This window comes from Petaurus breviceps, unplaced genomic scaffold (assembly GCF_028583685.1).
Source record: "Petaurus breviceps papuanus isolate PSGF00001 unplaced genomic scaffold, PetGlider_PUasm1.0 128, whole genome shotgun sequence".
NCBI lineage: Eukaryota > Metazoa > Chordata > Mammalia > Diprotodontia > Petauridae > Petaurus > Petaurus breviceps.
In genome coordinates this window covers 229,652-249,331 of record NW_027185664.1, presented here as the reverse complement: position 1 = coordinate 249,331, position 19,680 = coordinate 229,652, and the positions used below count along the sequence as shown (strand labels likewise).

The 19,680-nt window shown below is 38.7% G+C and overlaps 1 protein-coding gene across 2 annotated transcripts in view; it reads right to left on the bottom strand.

The window, feature by feature from the left end:
- LOC138172345 (membrane-associated transporter protein-like) overlaps positions 1-19,483 on the bottom strand; it is a 64,022-nt gene extending 44,539 nt beyond the window's left edge. For both annotated transcript variants that reach the window (XM_069102098.1, XM_069102104.1), the window contains exons 1-2: positions 19,023-19,483; positions 17,993-18,172 (exon numbers count right to left, since the gene is read on the bottom strand). In XM_069102098.1, coding sequence (XP_068958199.1) covers positions 17,993-18,172; positions 19,023-19,407 — 565 coding nt within the window. In that variant the 5' untranslated portion in view covers positions 19,408-19,483. The remainder of the gene's footprint in view (positions 1-17,992; positions 18,173-19,022) is intronic.
- Positions 19,484-19,680: the final 197 nt, after the last annotated feature.

Genomic DNA, 19,680 nt, shown 5'->3' with positions numbered 1-19,680 from the left:
GTAACTTCTCACTGTCTCCTCAGCTTGGTCAGAGCCAGGATGACAGGAAGAAGGCACTGTAGCCCTAGCCTGGACAGATGTAGAACTACAGAGAGAAGAATCTTAGTGAGGGTTTTTTTTTTTACCTTTTGCTCAAGTAAACTTCATTCAGGTGTTCACTCATTTAAAAAGTTCTTTGAAAATGAGAGCTTTGAACCTTCCAGTAAACGTGAGTGGGACCCTGGAAAAGATTCCATGGTGCCTGGTCCCCTTTTCTCAGTACTGGAGAATTTAAAATGTCATATCTGAGACATCTCTTTTTCAGATCTATGCATTTTCCCAATTTATCTTAGTACCAAATACTAACCAGAATGAATTCAATTTCCTGGATTTTTCCCAATTGGATAATTCCCAATGATTTTATATAGTTCTCTTTCTGTGACCCAGGAAAGGGTTAAGTGCTAGTCATATTCCAAAGTGTAGCTTTGAAGCCTGCCTCTCTTTGATCAGAGAAGTGACCCTTTTTCTCTTAGATGGATGTTAAGGGAGAAATTTCCCCTTTCTCTTTTTTTTTCTGTCTCTCTACCTCCAGAACTTGACCAGAGTCCAAGAAGTAGAAAAAGAGCCATTTTTTTTTATTTTGCCAACAACCTTTCTTTAAGAGACCATCAATCTTTCTAGCTTAGGTACAGTTTTTTGTTTTCTGACTGCCTGCATTTTGAATCTTACAAGGAGGCAGACTCAGATTTTTACACAGACATAGATACAGACAGATACAAACAGAAAGCACAGATAGCAATAACTTTTCTTGGTCTTCCAGATTATATAAAGACCAGGCAGTATTATAGTTTAGTAGTCCTGCAGGATGAAAGTTGGGACTGAAAGCCAGTAAGCCTAAGGAAATCCCCCCTATAGCCACATTCATCTCTTCAGTGGTGTCCCACTGAAGGATGAAGAATTGAGTTCATAAAGAACTCCCCTTGAGATTCCTAAGCAGAGCATCCTCTGTCTAGAGGGAATTTGCTAGCCACAAGGGCCCAAGCGGTTCAGTCAAGACTTCCTAGGTGCTTGAAGGATCTCCCAGCTAAGAGAAGGGAAAAAGAGAGGCTTACCTTTGGATTAGGGGGGGTTTGAATCAAAGACTTCTGCTCCATGTGGAGAGGGAGGTTGGAGTCAGAGACTCAGACCTACCCAGGGACGCCAAAAAGCTGTTGAGGTGGGGGCTTTGCTCACCCAAAACTGTTACGGTTTTATAATGTGTTGTGGCAGAACTGTCTCAAAGAATTCAGAGTCAGACCACCTCCAATCCAAGTATAGGCATTTATTGAGACTGACTCCTCTCATGAAGTGGGCTAAGTTCCAAGAGGAAGCAGCAACTTTAGAGAAAGCAAGATGGATTTTTGTAGGGTAAAGATGCAATTACACAACAGAAATTTATATAGAATAAAGGAATATCATTAATATTAAAAAGGCAGGAGGGGTTTGTTAAGGGATTAGGTAATGGAGGAGGGGTCCCATCTATGGTTTGGTGGTTAAACATTCTGGTCATGCTGCCCTCCAACTTGCTAGCTATTGTGGGCCTGTCTGGTTAAGACAGATAGTTAGGTATTGTGGTCCTGTCTTGGGCTAGATGGATGATGTGATTGAATACAATAACACACTTGTTTCTGTGGGAATGGGTCTGGGAGCAGTGACTGACCAGGTAGAGGCAGTAGCTAGGTTCCCATCATATGGACACAGCTGCTGTTTCTGTGGGAACTAAGAGTTCAGGGACACACCTGTTGTTCTAGTGAGCAGTGAGGCATATATGAAGAAGTTAGGACATTGGTGGGGGTGGGGGGGCAAGGTAAGTGCAGTGGGCCTGCTGTTAACTAGGGCCAGGCCTATAATGACGTTTGAATATTGGGACTACAGGCAGCCTTATTAGGATCCCATCGATCCCTCCATTACATTAAACCTTCATTGAGAGTAGTAGCAGTGGTTTGAACATATAAAGAACTATATTGGGAAGCCCCAAATTCTGGGTCTAGTTGCAGTTGTTTCATTAAGTAGTTGTGTGACCTTGAGCAAGTCACTGCCCATCCCTGAACCTTCATTTTATAGTTCATAAAATGTAGGAGATGGAGCAGATGAATTCTCAGGTTCATTCCCAGCCTAAGATTCTGTGATTCTGTGATAAGACAGCCTGTAAAATCCACTCATGTTTTTCTTTTAGTAATTATATCTACTGCTTAGCATTAAATTCAATTCAACAAATATTTATTGAGAACCAAATATTTGCCCTGTAAATATACTGAAAGAAAACAGTCTTCTCACCATAGCTCCTATTCTTTAACTATCTCCACCCTGCTGGAAACTTGTACTACACCCCTGACTCCTCACCATTCCCTTTTATGGGTAACCTCCCCCCCTTTCATTTCCAATACCTTCTTCTGTGTCATTTTCCCTCCATTAGGATTTAAGCTCCCTGAGGGCAGAGATCGTCTTATTTGGTTATAATGATATACCCTGCAGTTAGTACAGGATCTGACACATATTAAGAGCATAATAAATGTGCAAAATAAATTTAAAAAATACTTATCTATTTATACATCTCTCTCTTTCTCTCTCTCTCTCTCTCTCTCTCTCTCTCTCTCTCTCTCTCTCTCGCTCTCGCTCTCGCTCTCTCTCTCGCTCTCATTCTCTGATCTACTTATCTCCATCAGGGAGTCAACATTCTTTGGAGTAAAATCAAGAGGTACAAGTACAAAACAAGCTGAAGACCAATACAACACCATCCATTATAAATAACTGATCAAGTGCCACAGTGCTCAAGGCCACTCCTGTCTCCTGTTGGCAGAAAGATGGTGGATTACATGCAGGGCTGTGCTGGTTTAACAACCGGCTCTCTGGGGAAAAATGTATACAGGACACACTTTTAAGTTTAATCTGTGTTATTGACATTTTCTTCATCCCTTTCTTAAGACTAAACAATCAATAAAACAGCAAGTCAAGCCCCAATTTATTCCTGATTTATTTGCTGATTTCTGTAGTATAAATGCTCAACTAAAAATTTAACAATTTTCAAGACTTGGGAGTTTTTATTTTAATCAACAAAGTATTAATTCATTGTTTGTTCAGGACCCTTCCTATCAGAAAAAGAATGTTTGACTTTAAGCAGCTGAACTCAAAGCACATTCGTATTTATGAAGCCATGAATCCCACAACCTCCCTCCAAGGTATATTGGCATATGATGATGGCCATGTTTGAATGTCGAGACTGAAGTAGGCCACTGAGAGGGCCAAGGGCAGAATTTAGGCTTCCTGAGTGTCAGACCAATTCAATCCACTAGATTGAACTATTACTTGCAATTGAAAACAATAGTAGTTTACAGCCATATAATTTTTATAGTTAAGTAACTATTTTGATTTATTAACCAATGACTTTAATTTATTTATTAACTAACTTATTCCTCATTACTGACCCCCAAGATACATACTGCAAGAATTCTCAGCCCCATTTATACATAAGAGGTTATACTTAACCTTTTCAAGCCCTGATTTCTTCTTCTATCCTCTTTGTGGCCCCTATGGTATGCCTAGGGGTTTTATATGTGACAGGCTCAGGTTCATTGAGGCCTTTTCTCTGTACTCCTGTTTAATCCTCAAACAAAACACAGCTTTTCCTAAAGGATGGCTGTTATCCTGGCTGCAACCCAGCATTTATCAGATTTTCCTTTTCCTGTTTCTGCATGTAAATAGTCTTTATTTCCACTGCCAACTTCCATAGTCCCTTTATTGGTCAATGAAATCAGCTGTGATATCAACCTAAGTATGCAAAGAAAATCAGCTGTAGAGTTGATAACCTCAATCCATGGAGAAAAGTAAATAAAAAGGTCCAGTTTTCCCTTCCCTGGGAACCAGATTTTGTGACTTTCATGACACATTCCATCTGTCTAAATTTCCTCTGAGAAAAATTGTCACTAGCAGTGAGAACCAGGTTCAAAAGATCTCTAAGTAGGACTTCCAGTTTTCTAAATTTGAAGGGACTGGGGTTTTTCTATGTGTCTTTATTTTGCATATATTTTGCATATAGTTATGTGCACCTGATAGAATGTAAGCTCTTTGAAAGCAGAAATCGTTTCATTTTTGTCTTTGCATTCCCAGCACCTCACACATAGCAGGCACTGAATAAATGTTTCCTGAATGTATGGAACTGCCTACATATACCAAGTTCATAGTGTGATCTAGACCCAAATCTGTGAATGAGCAAAAAAGAATACTAGAGAGGAAGTTGGGAGACCTGAGCCATACCATAGCCCAGGCTCCATCACTAAGAAGTTACATGATCTTGGCCAAATCACCACCTCTCTGGTTTTCCCCTTCCATGTCTGTAAAGTGTTGGGGTTGGATTCAATGATCTCTCAAGTCCTTCCAAGGTCAGATTCCACGTCTTTTAGTTTAGAATATTCATTGTTTGTATTTCAGAGGGAGAAGAGAAAGATGAGAGGAAAGGGAGAAGAGAGGGAGAGGTGAGGGAGAAGAGAGACCAGTTCTGGGTGTGAAGATCCCAGAAACAATCTTTTAAGCCCTCATGCACTGTCTTGCCGTGGAAATGACATTGAAAGCATGAGCCCTGAGTTTTACAGCATAATCCAAAGACTATGCTTTGAAGTCATCCAGGGCTATTCAACAATAAAGAAGTGCCCTCTTTCTTTGAAAATTACCCTTGAATTGGAATTTTGAAATTATAATCTCCAATTCTCTGGTATCAGTGAACAGGATTAAAGTCTCCTGTGATAGATGGTATTCCATGGATTTCCAAGAAAAATGCAAAAACATCCTTTCCTCTCCACCTCCCAAATTAACTCAAAACTGCTCCCCCCCCCAAAAAAAAAAACGGAGTGGAGGAAATGCTGGACAAATTACCATGCTACTTTCATTGTGTTATAGAGAAACATCAGAGTCAAATATTAATTATCACTGCCATTTACATAACTCTTTAATGTTCTCAAAACCCTTTCTAGGTGTTATCTCATTTGATCCTCATAACTACACTGTAATATGTCTAACAACCCTCCCTCCACAGGAAAAAAAAAATAGAAGCAAAGGATGCTGGTCCCTTCTTCCTTCAGAAGATATCTGTTCTTCATTGAAGAAGAGCAAACTCAGACTACCCCCCTTAGCTTTTGGGTATACCATTTATCTTAAGAGATAAGAAAGTTTCTTTATTTAACCTTCATTTAATCTCTATCACAGTGCAATTAGCTCTAGCTGTTCAGCAAGAATTTATAAAATAAAGTCAAACCCAAGTAATACAAAGCAAACAGATATACATTAAAGTGCATATGTTTGTCCAGGATAATATATGCCTGAAAAGGTTCTGCCTTACAATCAATCCATCTCTATACAAGCTGTTAAATTTATATTCCTAAAGCAACAGGTTTGAACAAGTCACTTCCTTGCTCAAGAGGCTCCGAGTGGTTCACTCTTGCTGGATAAATTACAAACTCCTCTGCTTGACATTTAAAAAGTTTTACAATCTGGATTCAATCTATATTTCTAGGTTTATTACACATTACTCCCCCATCAAGCACCCTATATTCTAGCCTATTCCATCTTATACTGTCCACCATGCTTCAGATGCTCTCCTCTGTCTCTCTGTTTCTCTTTCTCTATCTGTCTCTGTCTCTTATCCCTGCTTCTCTCTCTCTCTCTCTCTCTCTCTCTCTCTCTCTCTCTCTCTCTCTGTGTGTCTCTGTTTCTCTGTATGTCTCTCTCTGTCTCTCTTGTCTCAGCTCAAGAGCAATTTCCAATATGAGGCCCTTCCTATTCCCTTTAATTATTAATGTTCTCACTGCCCACATCAAAATTACTTTGTGTGTATTTCTATTTACTTATATGTATACCTATTATTTAGCCCCAGCAGTAAACTGGGGGTTTACTTGAGGGTCAGGATTCCCTTCACTTTTGTCTTCACATTCTGGGCAAAGTGTCTTAGACACACAGTACATGTTTAATAAATGATTGAATTGAATTGGATATAATAGGTACTCATGTCATCTGCCTAATGAAATAAATAGTGAGAAGGCATATATTGCACGTATTCTCCTGATTGGTCCTGGTTTTTTCCCCCCAGAAGTCATTTTTCTAACTTAAGTATTTGCATAATATTGGTATTCTTAGTTGAGTAGGAGACCATGAACTTTGGGGGTATTTTAATTATCCTACATCGTATATTAAGCTTTTCGAAGGTAAATGAGGCTTTTTTGGAAAAGAAAAATATTTTAGTTCATATTTAATGGTTTTTCACATCTTCAACTAAATTGAGATGAACTCAAAGATGCCTCAAGTGCTATGTGTTGAAACTTGGTTTAAGCTATCAACTGGCACTACATATATTATTGTGAAATAATGTTAATTTGTTTAATTTTTCAGCTTGTATTGACTGGTATATCAGCACCAGAAAATTTGTATTTATTGCTACAGTTTCAGGTTATTTATATTTGATGTTTTGAAATGATACCTGAAAGCAAAGAAGAAGAAAGATGAAGAAGGAGGAGGAGGAGGAGAAGAAGAAAATGAAAAAGGTGAAGAAGAAAATGAAGAACAAGAATAAGAAAAAGAAGGAGGAGGAGGAGGAAAATGAGGCTTGCTTTCCCTGTTGCTTTAATTTAGGATTTAAAAAAGACTGTTTCTTTGTTCTGAGTAGCGCTGGTTCCAGGGTAGTATGTGACTGCCTTTGTTTTGGTTTCCTTCTAATCAATAAGATTGACAGAAGCTTTCATTTTGCATTGGAGCCATACATTTCATCAAGAGTTGAAATTGCTTATTATTGTGCATGTCTAACACTGCAAAAAAAAAACTACTTTTAATGCTCATGATGGCCCTGGGAATGTGAAAAGTAAGGTGTTATAGAAGAAAGAACAGTAGACCAGGAATCAGAGAATCAGAGTTCAAGTACTTGCTTTCCTTCTGTCTAGGTGACCACTAGACAATAAAATAACTGCCTCCTCCATCTCAAGTTGGCAAGGAGGTAATGTGGCAAAGTTGATGGAGGGCTGCCTCTATCAAACAGGAAAACCGTTTTCAAGACCTATTTCTGACCTACACTTGCTTTATGACCCTGAGGAAGTCAGTGAACTTTTCAGTATTGGCCATCAACTCTCTAAGACTTTAAATTAGAAAGCAGTCACCCATCTATATTGGTGAAGGGAAATTTGTCACCCAGAGTTCCTTACAACCAATGGAACCAAAGGACTAGTCCTCAACGTACAAGGTTATTGTACTGGGTGCTAAGGGACATAGACATGAAAAACAAGTTTACAATTGAACATCTGGATTCTAGTCCTTGTTCTTACCATGCAAACTTACTGCATGGCCTTAGGCAAGTCTCTCTGGCCTCCGTTTTCTTATTTATAAAATGAAGAACAACAGACCAGATGATCTCAAGTTTCCATCCAGCTCCAAAGTCCTGTGATAGAAGCATTGTAGGTCATTTGAGTAAGAAAAGAATGAAAGCTTGAAGAGATTAAAACATCATGCCCTGGGTCACTCAGAAAAGAAACAAGACTGGGAGGTCTTTTTTTTCTTTTCTTTTTTGGGGGGTTTCTTCTCTACCCACATCCTCTTAGAGCTGCCCCAGAGTAGGGAAAGTAAAAATTAATACTCTCTGAAAAGACTTGAAACAGAAGTCGATTGTAAAATGAAAGCACCCACAAAACAGAAAGAATTATTCAACTTGCTATGAAAGATTAAAGAGTCTCTTTTTCACTTACATGTCTAGTCTGCTCAAAGCAGCCCATCTCTAGACCTCAGGTCTAAGGCTCTTTTTAAAAATTCTTATTTATTTCTTAGTTTAAAATTTTATTACATTTCTAATACTTGGATTCCAAAATATGAATATATAGAATGTTAGAATTAGAATAGATCTTACAATTTATCAAGTCCAATCTATTCATTTTAAAGATTGGAAAACTGAGACCAAGGGGTTAAATGACATAGCAAACGTCACAAAGTCTGCAGATGTCAGATCATAAACTCTTTAAGGCTTTTTTATCTCTCTGTACTCAACACCTACCATATTACTTTGCATATAGCAGGCACTTAATGTTGAATTGAATTAATAACAGGGAAGTGTCCGGGCCTCGGGAATGCAGGCAATAGGCAAGAATTAAAGAAATCCATGGATACTTAGCAAAAGCTATGACTAACACAGAACTGCATATGTTACCAACGTAAGAAAGCCTACAGATAGGCAGCATCAGAGGTGTATGTATGTGTATATATATATATATATGTATGTATGTATGTATAGCTAGAAAATGAGAGCCAGAATACTTCCATTCAATGTGATGAGGTATGGAACTGGAGTAGGGAGTGGCAGCTCCTAAGAATGCAGTTCTTGCCATACCACACAGTAACTCTCTCACTGGATGCTTAGATGCCTGCCTGTGATCTCTGTCTCTGGCTGTTTGTCTGTCTATATGTCCTTCTGTCTCTCTGTGTATGTCTCTAGGCATGTGTATCTCTGTCTCTCTATTGTCTGTTTCTCTTTCTCTCTATCTCTGTCCCTCTCTGTGTCCCTTTCCCTTTCTGTCTACATCTCTATTTCTGTCTCTATTTCTCTGAATCTCTCTGTGTCTCTCTCTGTATCTCTTTGTGTGTCTGTCTGTTTTATGTCTCTCTGTGTATGTGTCTTCCTGTCTCTCTCTTTGTGTCTCTCTCTATGTGTATCTCTCTCTATTTCTCTCCCTCCTTTTCTCTCTCACTCTTTCTCATGGTTTCTCTCTCCTCACCCCAATTTGCAATGCTTGGACTCCCTCTAACTATGATTGTATAGTAGACATGATTTTTGCCAAGTATGTGTATGTTTACTTCCTGTTGGAGATGGGCATTCCAGACTCTCTTAAGTACATCTCAGTTACCAGCTATGACAAAATCATGCTGATAACATTGAAATTTAAACTACAAATTATATATATATATATATATATATATATATATATATATATATATGTACGTATGTGTGTGTATGAAACAAGTAGGATTAAGAGTCAGCTTCTTGAGTCATTCCTCATTTTCTCTCCCCCTCTCCCAAATATAAGGTTCAGGGGAAGAAGGCAGGAAGGTACATGTGCTTATGGGAATGGGATTTACACTCCCATAATGCCACAGGACAAGGAATAGATACAAAGGAGAGAGGCAAAGCCTTCTGAAGGACAGCCCAGATTGCTGGATAGACCATGAAAAAGACACAAAAGCTTCTGGAAGATGGAAGCAGAAGCAATGGCTGCTGGGTAAAAAGTCCCATTGCTACACGAGTAATGAAGTTTACATCACTAAGGGTGATGTGGTGAAGCAATTATGGGGAAGGGCTAAGGGTAAAATGGAAGGCATGCCCACATACAATCCTCCCCACCCCCAGGGAAAGGGAAAAAAAGGAGAATGAAGGACAGAGGAGACAAAGAACTTATGTCTGCCATGGGCCAGGTCTTGCAATACACTCAGGCTACCTTTCCCTTTCAGTGTTATGAGTCTTTTGTGGGGACCATTTGTGGGGGATGTGTCATGAGAAATGGCCCTTATTTGTAAATGAGTTAAATAATGGTTCCCTTGCTATAGGGGTTGGAAACTAGTCCTTGATCACATCATTACTTTGCTGGATAAATATGTTCTGTTTAAATATGTGTTGTTAGCCTAATACCTTCAGGAGTAGAATTGTAGCCCCTTGAGGGGAAGTTAAAATGATGCAGATCTGATAGTCCCAGAGAGAAGATTCTAGGTGAGGGACATGATCTATAGAGGTTATTAAGTTACTAGGAAATCCTCAAGATTGAATGTCTGGGTAAGCTCAGAGCTTCAATTCTGGATGAGGAGTTAGAAAAGTACAAAAAAGTAAAAGGCAGTGGAGCATAGATTCTAAAATCTAATCTAATGAGTTGGTTTTGACCCTCCAGAGATATATCCAGAGAACAACTCTTTCTAAAACATTACACATGAAAATAAATCTTTCATCAGCTCAGATGGAACTCAGGAAGGCAAATATATGAAATCATTGATCTTTATTATTCCCCTGAGGTATAGGGTCTATTAATTTTTCAGTCAAACTTAGCTCAGTTAGTTAGCTTAATTGAATATAGCAAGGTACTAATGACAGTAAGGTCACAGAGGCAACAACGAAGAGATGGGTTTAAATGGAAACATGAATAGCATTAATTAAGAGAGAGGGGACCTTCCCAATAATCCTTGTTGTTTGGTCAAATTATTTGTGACCCCATTTAGGGTTTTGTCATTTCCTTTTCCAGCTCATTTTATAAATGAGGAAACTGAGGCAATCGGGGTTAAGTGACTTGCTCAGGGTTACACAGCTAGTAAGCCAGATTTGAACTCCATCTAGCTGCCCCTTCCAACAGGCAGTGATGACCAAATAATTTCATTCTGTTCAACAGTTACAGACTGGATCCCTCCCTAACCCTGGCCAGACATCTTATAAATTAATCACAAAGCAGAAGGACAAGGATTAATGAGTACAATTCCCCCCTGACATTGGAAAAATAACTCCTGGTACCAACTATACTCATATTGTGTTATGAGTGTCAGTCAGGACTCAGAAGACAATGCTACAAGCAAGAGAATTACCTATTCAGAATGGGATGTGAATTATTCAAAATTTCCACATGCTTTTAAAAAGTACAGACATGTATATGCTTGGGAACATTTGTGCCAGGGATGTGATCACTTCAACCTGGAAAGCATTTAGAATTGCTAGGGTAAGACTTTAATGTTAAAAGAAGAACTAAGAAGTCACATTTACTCCAATGTCTTATTTTTTAAATGAATGTTTTCTTGATGAATTAGTGAAAATCAAAGCAATGATGAATACTAGATATGCATTTGTAACCTCCCCCATATGTGTGTGTAAATGTGTGTGTGTGTGTATTTCAAACAGGATGCTCTGGAGAGGCAGTGTACTGTTTTAGAGATGACTGGATTTGGAGGTCAGAGGATCTAGTTTGGAATTGCCGTTCTATTATTTACTAGTTGTGTGACCTCAAGCAAATGACTTCTACTTTCTGGGTCTCTTTCTCTACCTTTAAAATTCAGGGGTTGGATTTATTGCTAAGGTCTCTTCCAGATCTAAAGCCAATGAAACATGATTTCAAATCCATTTTTCTTTTGTTTTTAAAATAGAATTTATATAGACTCGAAGGCCAGAACATAATAATAGTTTAGAGTTGAATGACTGTTTAATTTTTTTTTAGGTTGCTCATCTATGCCTCCACCAAAGTCCTACTTGTATGTTTTATGGCATGGAAGTGACTCAGGATAATCTCTGCCAGCAGAGCCCAAGTTCTGGCAGGTTCTACCAAGCTGGAGAAGCTTAGAACATGGGCCCAGTGTCTGTAATTAAAGGATTCATTTAGGTAAGTTCTGAGAGGATCATCATTAAGCAGGACAAAGGGTGAAGAATTTCTTAGCTATAAAAACTCATGGAGATCGTGAACTAAAGGACAGGGTAGGGTATAGTCTTTAAGGCAGCTAGGTGACGTAGCGGATAGACTGTGGGGCCTGAAGTCAGGAAGACTAATCTTTCTGAGTTCAAATCTAGCCTGACTCTTACCAGCTGTGTGACCCTGGGCAGGTCATTTAACCCTGTTTGCCTCAGTTTCCTCATCTGTAAAATGAGCTGGAGAAGGAAATGGCAAACCACTCCAGTATCTTTGCCAAGAAAGCCCCAAATGGGGTCATGAAGAGTAGGACACAACTGAAGTGACTGAACAACAACAAGGTTGTCATCTGCATCTATGGAGAGTTTACCCACAACACTGAAATCCTGGATCCTTGAGGTGTTGAGGCAACTCCATCTATGACAGATGGGCTAATCTTTGTCGGTGTTCAGGATGGTCAAAGAATCATCTGTGAATGGATTTCAAGCTTGAAGGACTTTCAAAGGCCATCAATCAACCAATTAATCAACAAGTGGATATCATAGGTCTTGTGCATAGTATGGGTCAGTCATTGTGCTTGGTGGTTAGTATACAAAATAATCCCTACCTTCAAGGACCTTGCAGAGCAGCCAGGGAAGCATACATTTATAGGTATATGAAATACATATATATGTATATGACATATTTACATATATTTCATGCATATAAGTACTTCATGTTATGCGCACATATGCAAGTCTATATGTGTAGATGTGCATAAAGAGATGTACTCATACATATATACAAACATATACCTATGTTTAGATAGACAGATATGGGAAGGAAAGCACTAGTCGCTAGAGGGATGAGAAAAGACCTCTTACAGAAGATGTTGCTTGGGCTGAGACTTAAAAGAATTTAGAGATGCAAAGAGGTGGAGGAGAGAAGAGAATATATTCCAAGCCTAGGGGAGAGTCACTGCAAAGGTATGGAGACAGAATTCCTTGTACAGATAATAGCAAGACCATTTTGGCCATGCACTGTGCATAATAAGACTAAAAATGCATATTGGGGCTAGGTTGCAAAAGGCTTTCCAGTCTTTCTCCACTATACTCCTGTCCATGCACTCTACAATTCAGCTAGTAACTAGCAAATAGTAACTATTTGCTTAATAAAGGCTTAGTGAAGAGCTAAGGTCCTTGTGCCAAAGGTCTCCCCAGTCAATTCCAGGGAGGACTTTATCATTTTTATAGATTTACTTTATAGATTTTATAGAAGAGAAATCTGATCTAAAAAGTAATTTTCCCAAAGCCAAGCGCATAGTAAATAAAGAGTTGAAATGTGATCCCAGGTCTTCTTGAGTCCAAAGCCATTGCTTTTTCCACTATACTATATATATTCCTCTCATCCCCCGCCCCACTCCCTGGGGGTGGTCAAACCATGCAGTCACCCATCTTTGACATGTTATACCTAGTCTACTATTTGCCTCTTATGGTATTTTTTATAAGCTTCTCTTAAGGCTAGAGGTGGCTTCCAGCTAAGTAACCCAGTTAAAACTGGGGTGATAGAAAAGCACTCCTGAATCTAGTTAACAAATTAAAGGACTTCTAGGAGACAGTATGGATTTTTACCATTTGAATCAAATTGTGTTAAGGCTTTTTCTAATCAATCGCCTCTTTTGAGTAAGTGTAGATCTGAAGGACAAGAATGGACCACCAGAGAATTCAAATCCAATTCCAGCCCCGCCTTAATGTGCACACACACACACACACACACACACACACACACACACACACACTTATTCCCTTTTCTTCCTTTCCTCCCTCCTTCCTTTCTTCCTTCCTCCTCCTCCTCCTCCTCTTCCTGTTACTACTACATATTATTTATACTGTGCTTAAGGTTTGCAAAGTGCTTTACATACATTTTCATGTGATCTTCATAACTCTGTGACATAGGTGCTATTATTATCCCCGGCTGAGGCTCATAAAGGTTAAGTTATTTTCTTCTTAAAACATACAAAAACATAACAGGCCTAGAGATGTGGCCTCTGCCCAAGATCATGTAAGAACAAAAAATGTCTTTTGTCTATGGTACTCTGGGAAGGTGATTGAGATTGGCAAAACCTGAAGACCGGGACTAGACCATTCACATTCTCACATGCAAAAGTAATACTCCTGAACCATTACCAATAAAATGAGAGCCTTATGTTGTTCGTTCATTTGTAGGTTTGTTTGTTTGTTTTGGGGGGGGGGGGATGAAGGAAGGTAGAAATGAGTTTACACTGAGTTACCTATACTGTCTGGTCTTCTTTGATTGTATTTTATTTTCTGAACTGGGGCATGTATTTGTTTGTTTGTTTTTTAATGTTCTTTTTTATTGTAAACTTTTTTATTTTAAATATTTAATTACAGTTAAAAACAATTTTTAACATTTAAAAAAATTGAGTTCCAAATTCTTTTTCCCTCTCCTTTCCTCCCCTTTCAAGCTGAGTCATAATTTTTATTTTAATTTTTTTTTGTGGGAGCCTATTGCTTACTTTTTAAATTTTCCCATCTTCATTTTCTCAGCCCTTCAGTGAATGCCATCCTCTGAGTTTGGGACATTTTAATAAATCTCCCATGAAATGAAGACATCTGCCTACCATGTGTCCAGATGACGTCTACAAAAAAGATTTTTGAACGCTAAGTTTTGACAATAACATGGCAGCATGATTTAATATAATGGGCAAATTTCTAACTTTTTTTTTTTTTGCTTTTTGGAGGGTGGAGGGCAGGGCAATTGGGGTTAAGTGACTTGCCCAAGGTCACAGGGCTAGTAAATGTTAAGTGCCTGAGGTTGCTTTTGAACTCAGGTTCTCCTGACTCCAGGGCTAGTGCTCTATTCACTGCGCCACCTAGCCACCCCAAATTTCTACTTTAAAGTTAAGAAGGATCTATGATTTTATATTTATCAAAAATCTAAAGAAACATTTTAGCAGCCTATTTTATCAAGGATATTATTTTTATAGCCTCTTTTAAGAACCAAAGGGAATAGGTTTGTGGGTGATTGACAAAATCATATTAAATGTATACTTTGCAGGTAGTACCTTTGTTATATTTTTCTTTGCATGCTTTTCAAAATCCAGGTAAGCAGGCATTCAATGACTATGGTTATGGACTACAAAAACACTTTCTTTGGAGTGGCACTTATATTCATATTGCATAATACTTTGTATCTGCAAATGGCTTACAAAAATAAATTGAAATGCCTATTAATTTAAAAAAACAAAGCAAGAAAATTTGATATCAGTTATATATGTGCACTAATGCAAAATGTATTTCCATATTAATCATGTTGTGAAAGAAAACAGCCTGGAAAAGTTTGTTTTTTTTTTTTATTAAGGAAGTAAAAGAAACAGTATGCTTCGATCTACACTCAAACTCCATCATTTCTTTCACTAGAGGTAGATAGCATTTTTCATCATATGTCCTTTGGAATTGTCTTGGATCATTGTAATCCTGAGAATAGCCAAGTCATTCATAGTCCTGGTTCAGCTCACTTCATTTGCATCAGTTCACATAGCTCTTGTGAGGTATGTATTTGTAAAAGAACTCTAATCAAACTGAAATCCACATTTTCCTAACTTTTCTCCCTTTTGTGTGTTGTCTTCTTCTATTGGTTATAAGTTTTTTGAGGGGAGGGACTGTCTTTTTTGCTTATATTTCTGCCTTGACACAGTGCCTGACGAGTATTAAACACTTAATAAATGCTCTATCTTTCTATATATAACTGACCAAGATACGTTCAATGTCTACAAAGTTAACTAAGTGAAAATATTATTATACTTGAATGGGGATTATACTATCTTATTATGTGAGGAGCCAAAAAATAATTTATTAGAAACTGCAAAAGGGCACATACTATTGTGCTTCACATGGCACAGAGGGAGCTTTGGGTCTTCAAAGGATTTGTTAGCAATGCACAAACTCTAACATTCTATAATGCTGGAAAGGTCTCAAGTACAGTGCCAGCAACAGACTCTCTATCTGGTACTAATGTCCAATCTAGCTAAGTACAGAGAGGCTGGACACTTTGGTCATGACAACCAATAAAGCAAAGTACAAAATGACCATTTCTAAAAGTCCACTTTCTGTTTCTGCAGGGACAGTGGCAAAGTGGTTGCTAAAACAGTAAAGGGTGGGGCAACTAGGTGGTAAAATGGATAAAGCATGGATAAAAAATGGATAAAGTCTTCAGACCACATATAAACATGTACTTAATGGCTATTACTCTAAATATGAGAACATGTAGTGGACCTACTCATTGCTGAAATTAAATCAGATCAGTATTGACATTCTCAGTTTTATGCTGAGAAACAGAAACCAGAAGACAAAATTTAAGTTGCAGCTAACTGTAAGGATGGCTTGTGGGTTTTTCTTTGAGAAGCAAATAAAAGTAGTTGTAGAAGTTGGTTTTATTATGCGTACAAATGCAACAAGAAACATCATTTCATGGGGCATTTAATCGACATATTGTAATACTTGTAATACACCTCCTGGATGGTGAGGAATTTAAGATGCACAATGAGACATACATTTGTGTACCTAACCAATACGGGAATTGCTTTGCTTGTCCATGTATATTTGTTATGAGGATTATCATTTTCTTTCTTCTTCTCTTTTTTTTTTTTTGTCCAGTTGGGGTAGGGAATAGGGGAGGAGATGATAAATAGATGTTAATTGAAAAAGAAAAGAAATGAAAAAGAAAAAAACTATCTGAATTCATTGTTTTTCCTTGTCTCTCTTCTTAACCCCTTTCAGTCTGGCTTCAGACTGAAACTGCTCTCTTTAAGGTTATAAGGGATGTCTTTCTTTATTGTTAAATCCAATGACCTTTTCTCAGTTCTCATCCTTCTTCATCTTTCTTCAATGTTTGATTTTGCTGACCACTCCCTCCTTCTGGAGACTGTCTCTCTTCTCATTTTTATACTCTTAGTCTCCTTTCTGGATCATCTTTCTCTTTCTGGCCCCTAGGCATGGGTTTATCAAGCTTCTACCCCAAGAAATCTCCTCCCATTTCTCTCTACACCTCTCATGCTCCAAAGGGCTTAATTATTTTCCCTTTGCAGATCAGGCAAAAGACCTGGAGGCTAGGCCCAGGGACATCATGGTCAGCTCCCTTTGCAATCTCCTTCTCCCCCAGCATCCTAGGGCAAAGCTCTGAATTACTGATGACTTTTTGATCACCAGATTAGCCCCCAGGGCATTAAATTTTTAGTTAATTTTAAAATGGTCAACTAAAATATGATAATTTGTGTCTGTAGAAGGAGTACTCATACAAATGAAATCACAGAGCAGTTCATTTCATCAATCATTTTAGGATTTATTTAGTTCCTTATTGGAGCAGTGAATACAGTGCTTAGCTTGGAGTCAGAAAGATTTATGTTCCTGAGTTCAAATATGACCGCAGACACTTACTATCTATGTGACCCTGGGCAAGTCACTTAACTCTATCTGCCTCAGTTCCCTCATCTGTAAAATGAGCTGAAGAAGGAAATGGCAAACCACTCCTGTACATTTGCCAAGAAAACCCCAAGTGGAGTCACAGAGAGTTGGACATGAGGACCAAACAACAAAATAGTGTGATTTGACCATGCCATGTGAGAATGTCATAAATCAGCACAGTGACTGGAACAAAGCAGCCACTTCATAAACATTTGTTTAATTGAATTAAATCGTCTCAATTAGGCTATAAATTTTTTGTAGGCTTGAACTGTCTTTTGCTTCTGCCCAGATCCCTCTAGACCTGCTCACTTTTACTACCCCCACCCCATCCCCATACAGCAAAGCCCTTCGATAAATGCTTCTTGATCATTATTACCATTGGTACATTTTCCCCAGCCAGCAGAGGCTGGTAAAAAAAAAAAAATATATATATATATATATATATATATATATATATATATATATATATATTATCAAAGAATCAGTATGTACTGGAATTCTTGTCAATGTTTTAATATCTTCCCAGGTTATAGGCCTTGAAGATGAAACTGAACATGACCTTACAAAATGCTTTTTGCTTCCCCGTCCCTAATTACTGTCCAGTAAAAAAGCAGTATTACTGAAATGAGCGAGGTGACTGGTATCTTTTACGTACAGTTTAGTTCCATTTCCCATGACCCACTGAGCAGGGTAGGAGAGGAAGCTAACACCCACCTCCCAGAAGGAAGGGGAACAGCCCTGGCTTTCAAAAAGGCAGGTGATATGCCTGTATTCTCCTTAGCATATGGAATTTTTGCATGCCCTTCATCCAATAGGAATCTGAAAACATTGTATCTTTACATAACACATGTAAAAAGCAGAATGCTTTTTATTCACATTGGAAATGTGTAGGTCTCCTTCCGGAAAACCTGACAGCCACAGTCACAAGCTGACCTCAAGAAAAATGGACAAGGCCCTCGTGATAGCAGCACCAAATCAACTGATCTATTCATTCAAAAAGACTAGCCAAGTCAAGAAAGAAAATTGCAACCACTCTTTATCTTCCTCCCCCACAAAATTCCTCTCCTTCATGGGATAACAAAAGAAAAAGAAAAAAAAAAGCAAAGCACTTCCATCCCATACCTGTGAAGAGTGCGTGGCAGTGGAGACCCCTCTCTTTGTCCTGATGGGAGCAAACATCAAACAAATAGGCTTTGATGGGGCCGTCAATAAAATCAGCCGCAAAATCAAAGAGTGCTACTCCCAGCATGGTGATGGTTACTGCCCAGGTAGTGAGTTTTTTGCTTGGCTTAGGAATCAGAGCTGAAAAAGAAATAAGAGTATCTCTCCAACTAATCCCTTTCAGTAAAGGATGTTTTGCACACAGACCAGCTAGGGGTGCCATGACTTTGTTTTCATTTAAAATACACATGTAGGCATCCTGTCTTCCATTTCCCTGTCATCCAGTCAAAAAGAGTAGCCACATGGAATATGTCCTGTTTTTAAGCTTTTCAATCCCTTCTTTATGAAACTTTCTACCCTCTACTGAGTCTCAGTAATGCCAACTAGGAATTATATGATCTGGGTCAAGGCTGTGCTATTTTGGGTGGTCATCTGTTCCCCTTTAGAGTGAGTTGGGTAGAGTACACCCATAAGCTTCCTTCCAATTTTAACATTGTATGAAATATTTCATAAAGTATGTCTCAAACTGCATGTTAATAATTGGGGCAAAGGAGATACACCTATTGCAGAAGTTTGATTTTACAAAAATCTCCCCTTGGATTGACATACCGATACTGTGCTAGCGTTGTCTTGTCTCCAAATTAAATGATAATCACTATTAACTTTGTGTCCATAATGGTTGGTCAAAAATATGTATTCTATTCAGTCGGTTTGATGTGTAGAGATAAAAACAAAATAGGCTTAGAGGAAAACTCATTTGATAATTCTATTTAGGATTCATCCATATAATTTTCTAAATGGAAACTTCCTGATGTATTAAACAATATCCAGAGCTTTCAAAACCCTAGAACTTGTCACTCCAAACAAGTTTCTTCATAGCCTGGTGGATGTGATCTGTTCTGATCCAAGGCCCATTTAAATCCCACATAAAACAGTTGTGGCCATTTCACAATAATTATTTTTGCCTGGTTAGATTATAGCATTCACTTACCTGAAACAACAGCATCCCCATTGAGGTATAATGCCATACCCAGCAGCATCATGATGCCCAGCGTCAAGATGTAGGGTCTCCGTTTGCCCCATCTGGACTTACAGTGGTCGCTGGCTGATCCCACTACTGGCTGCAGCATGAATCCTAGGATGGGACTGATGAGCCATACCACACTGTATAGACGTCTGGGCAGGCCCACACTGAGTAGCACTGGGGTCACATAAGCAGCTTCCACAGCATAGCAAAATTCCCTGCCAAACATAGCCACGCTATGCATGACAAGTCGGCCGGTAGACCTTCTAGGGGGTTCAGTCTGGTCAAAGAGGCCAAACTTGGCGAGGGACATGTCCTTCTGAATCCCATTCTGCCCACTGCTGCAACTCATGCCTGTTGAATAAAGTACCTCCCTACGATACCACCACCTCCTGGGAGTAGCTCAAAGTTTTGCACAACGGACTCTTTTTGACATGGATCCTGGCTGGCTAGGAAGTAGGAGGAGGAGATGCTCAGGATGGGGGAAGGGCTCAAATTCTTTCATGCCTCCAAGGTCACAAGTTATGATCAAGGAAGAAGGGAGGGAGAGTGGGGAAGCATGACGGAGATTAGCAGCAACGAGCTCCTTCTGTCTCCTTGGAGTTTTTTTTAACAGTCTGAGAAA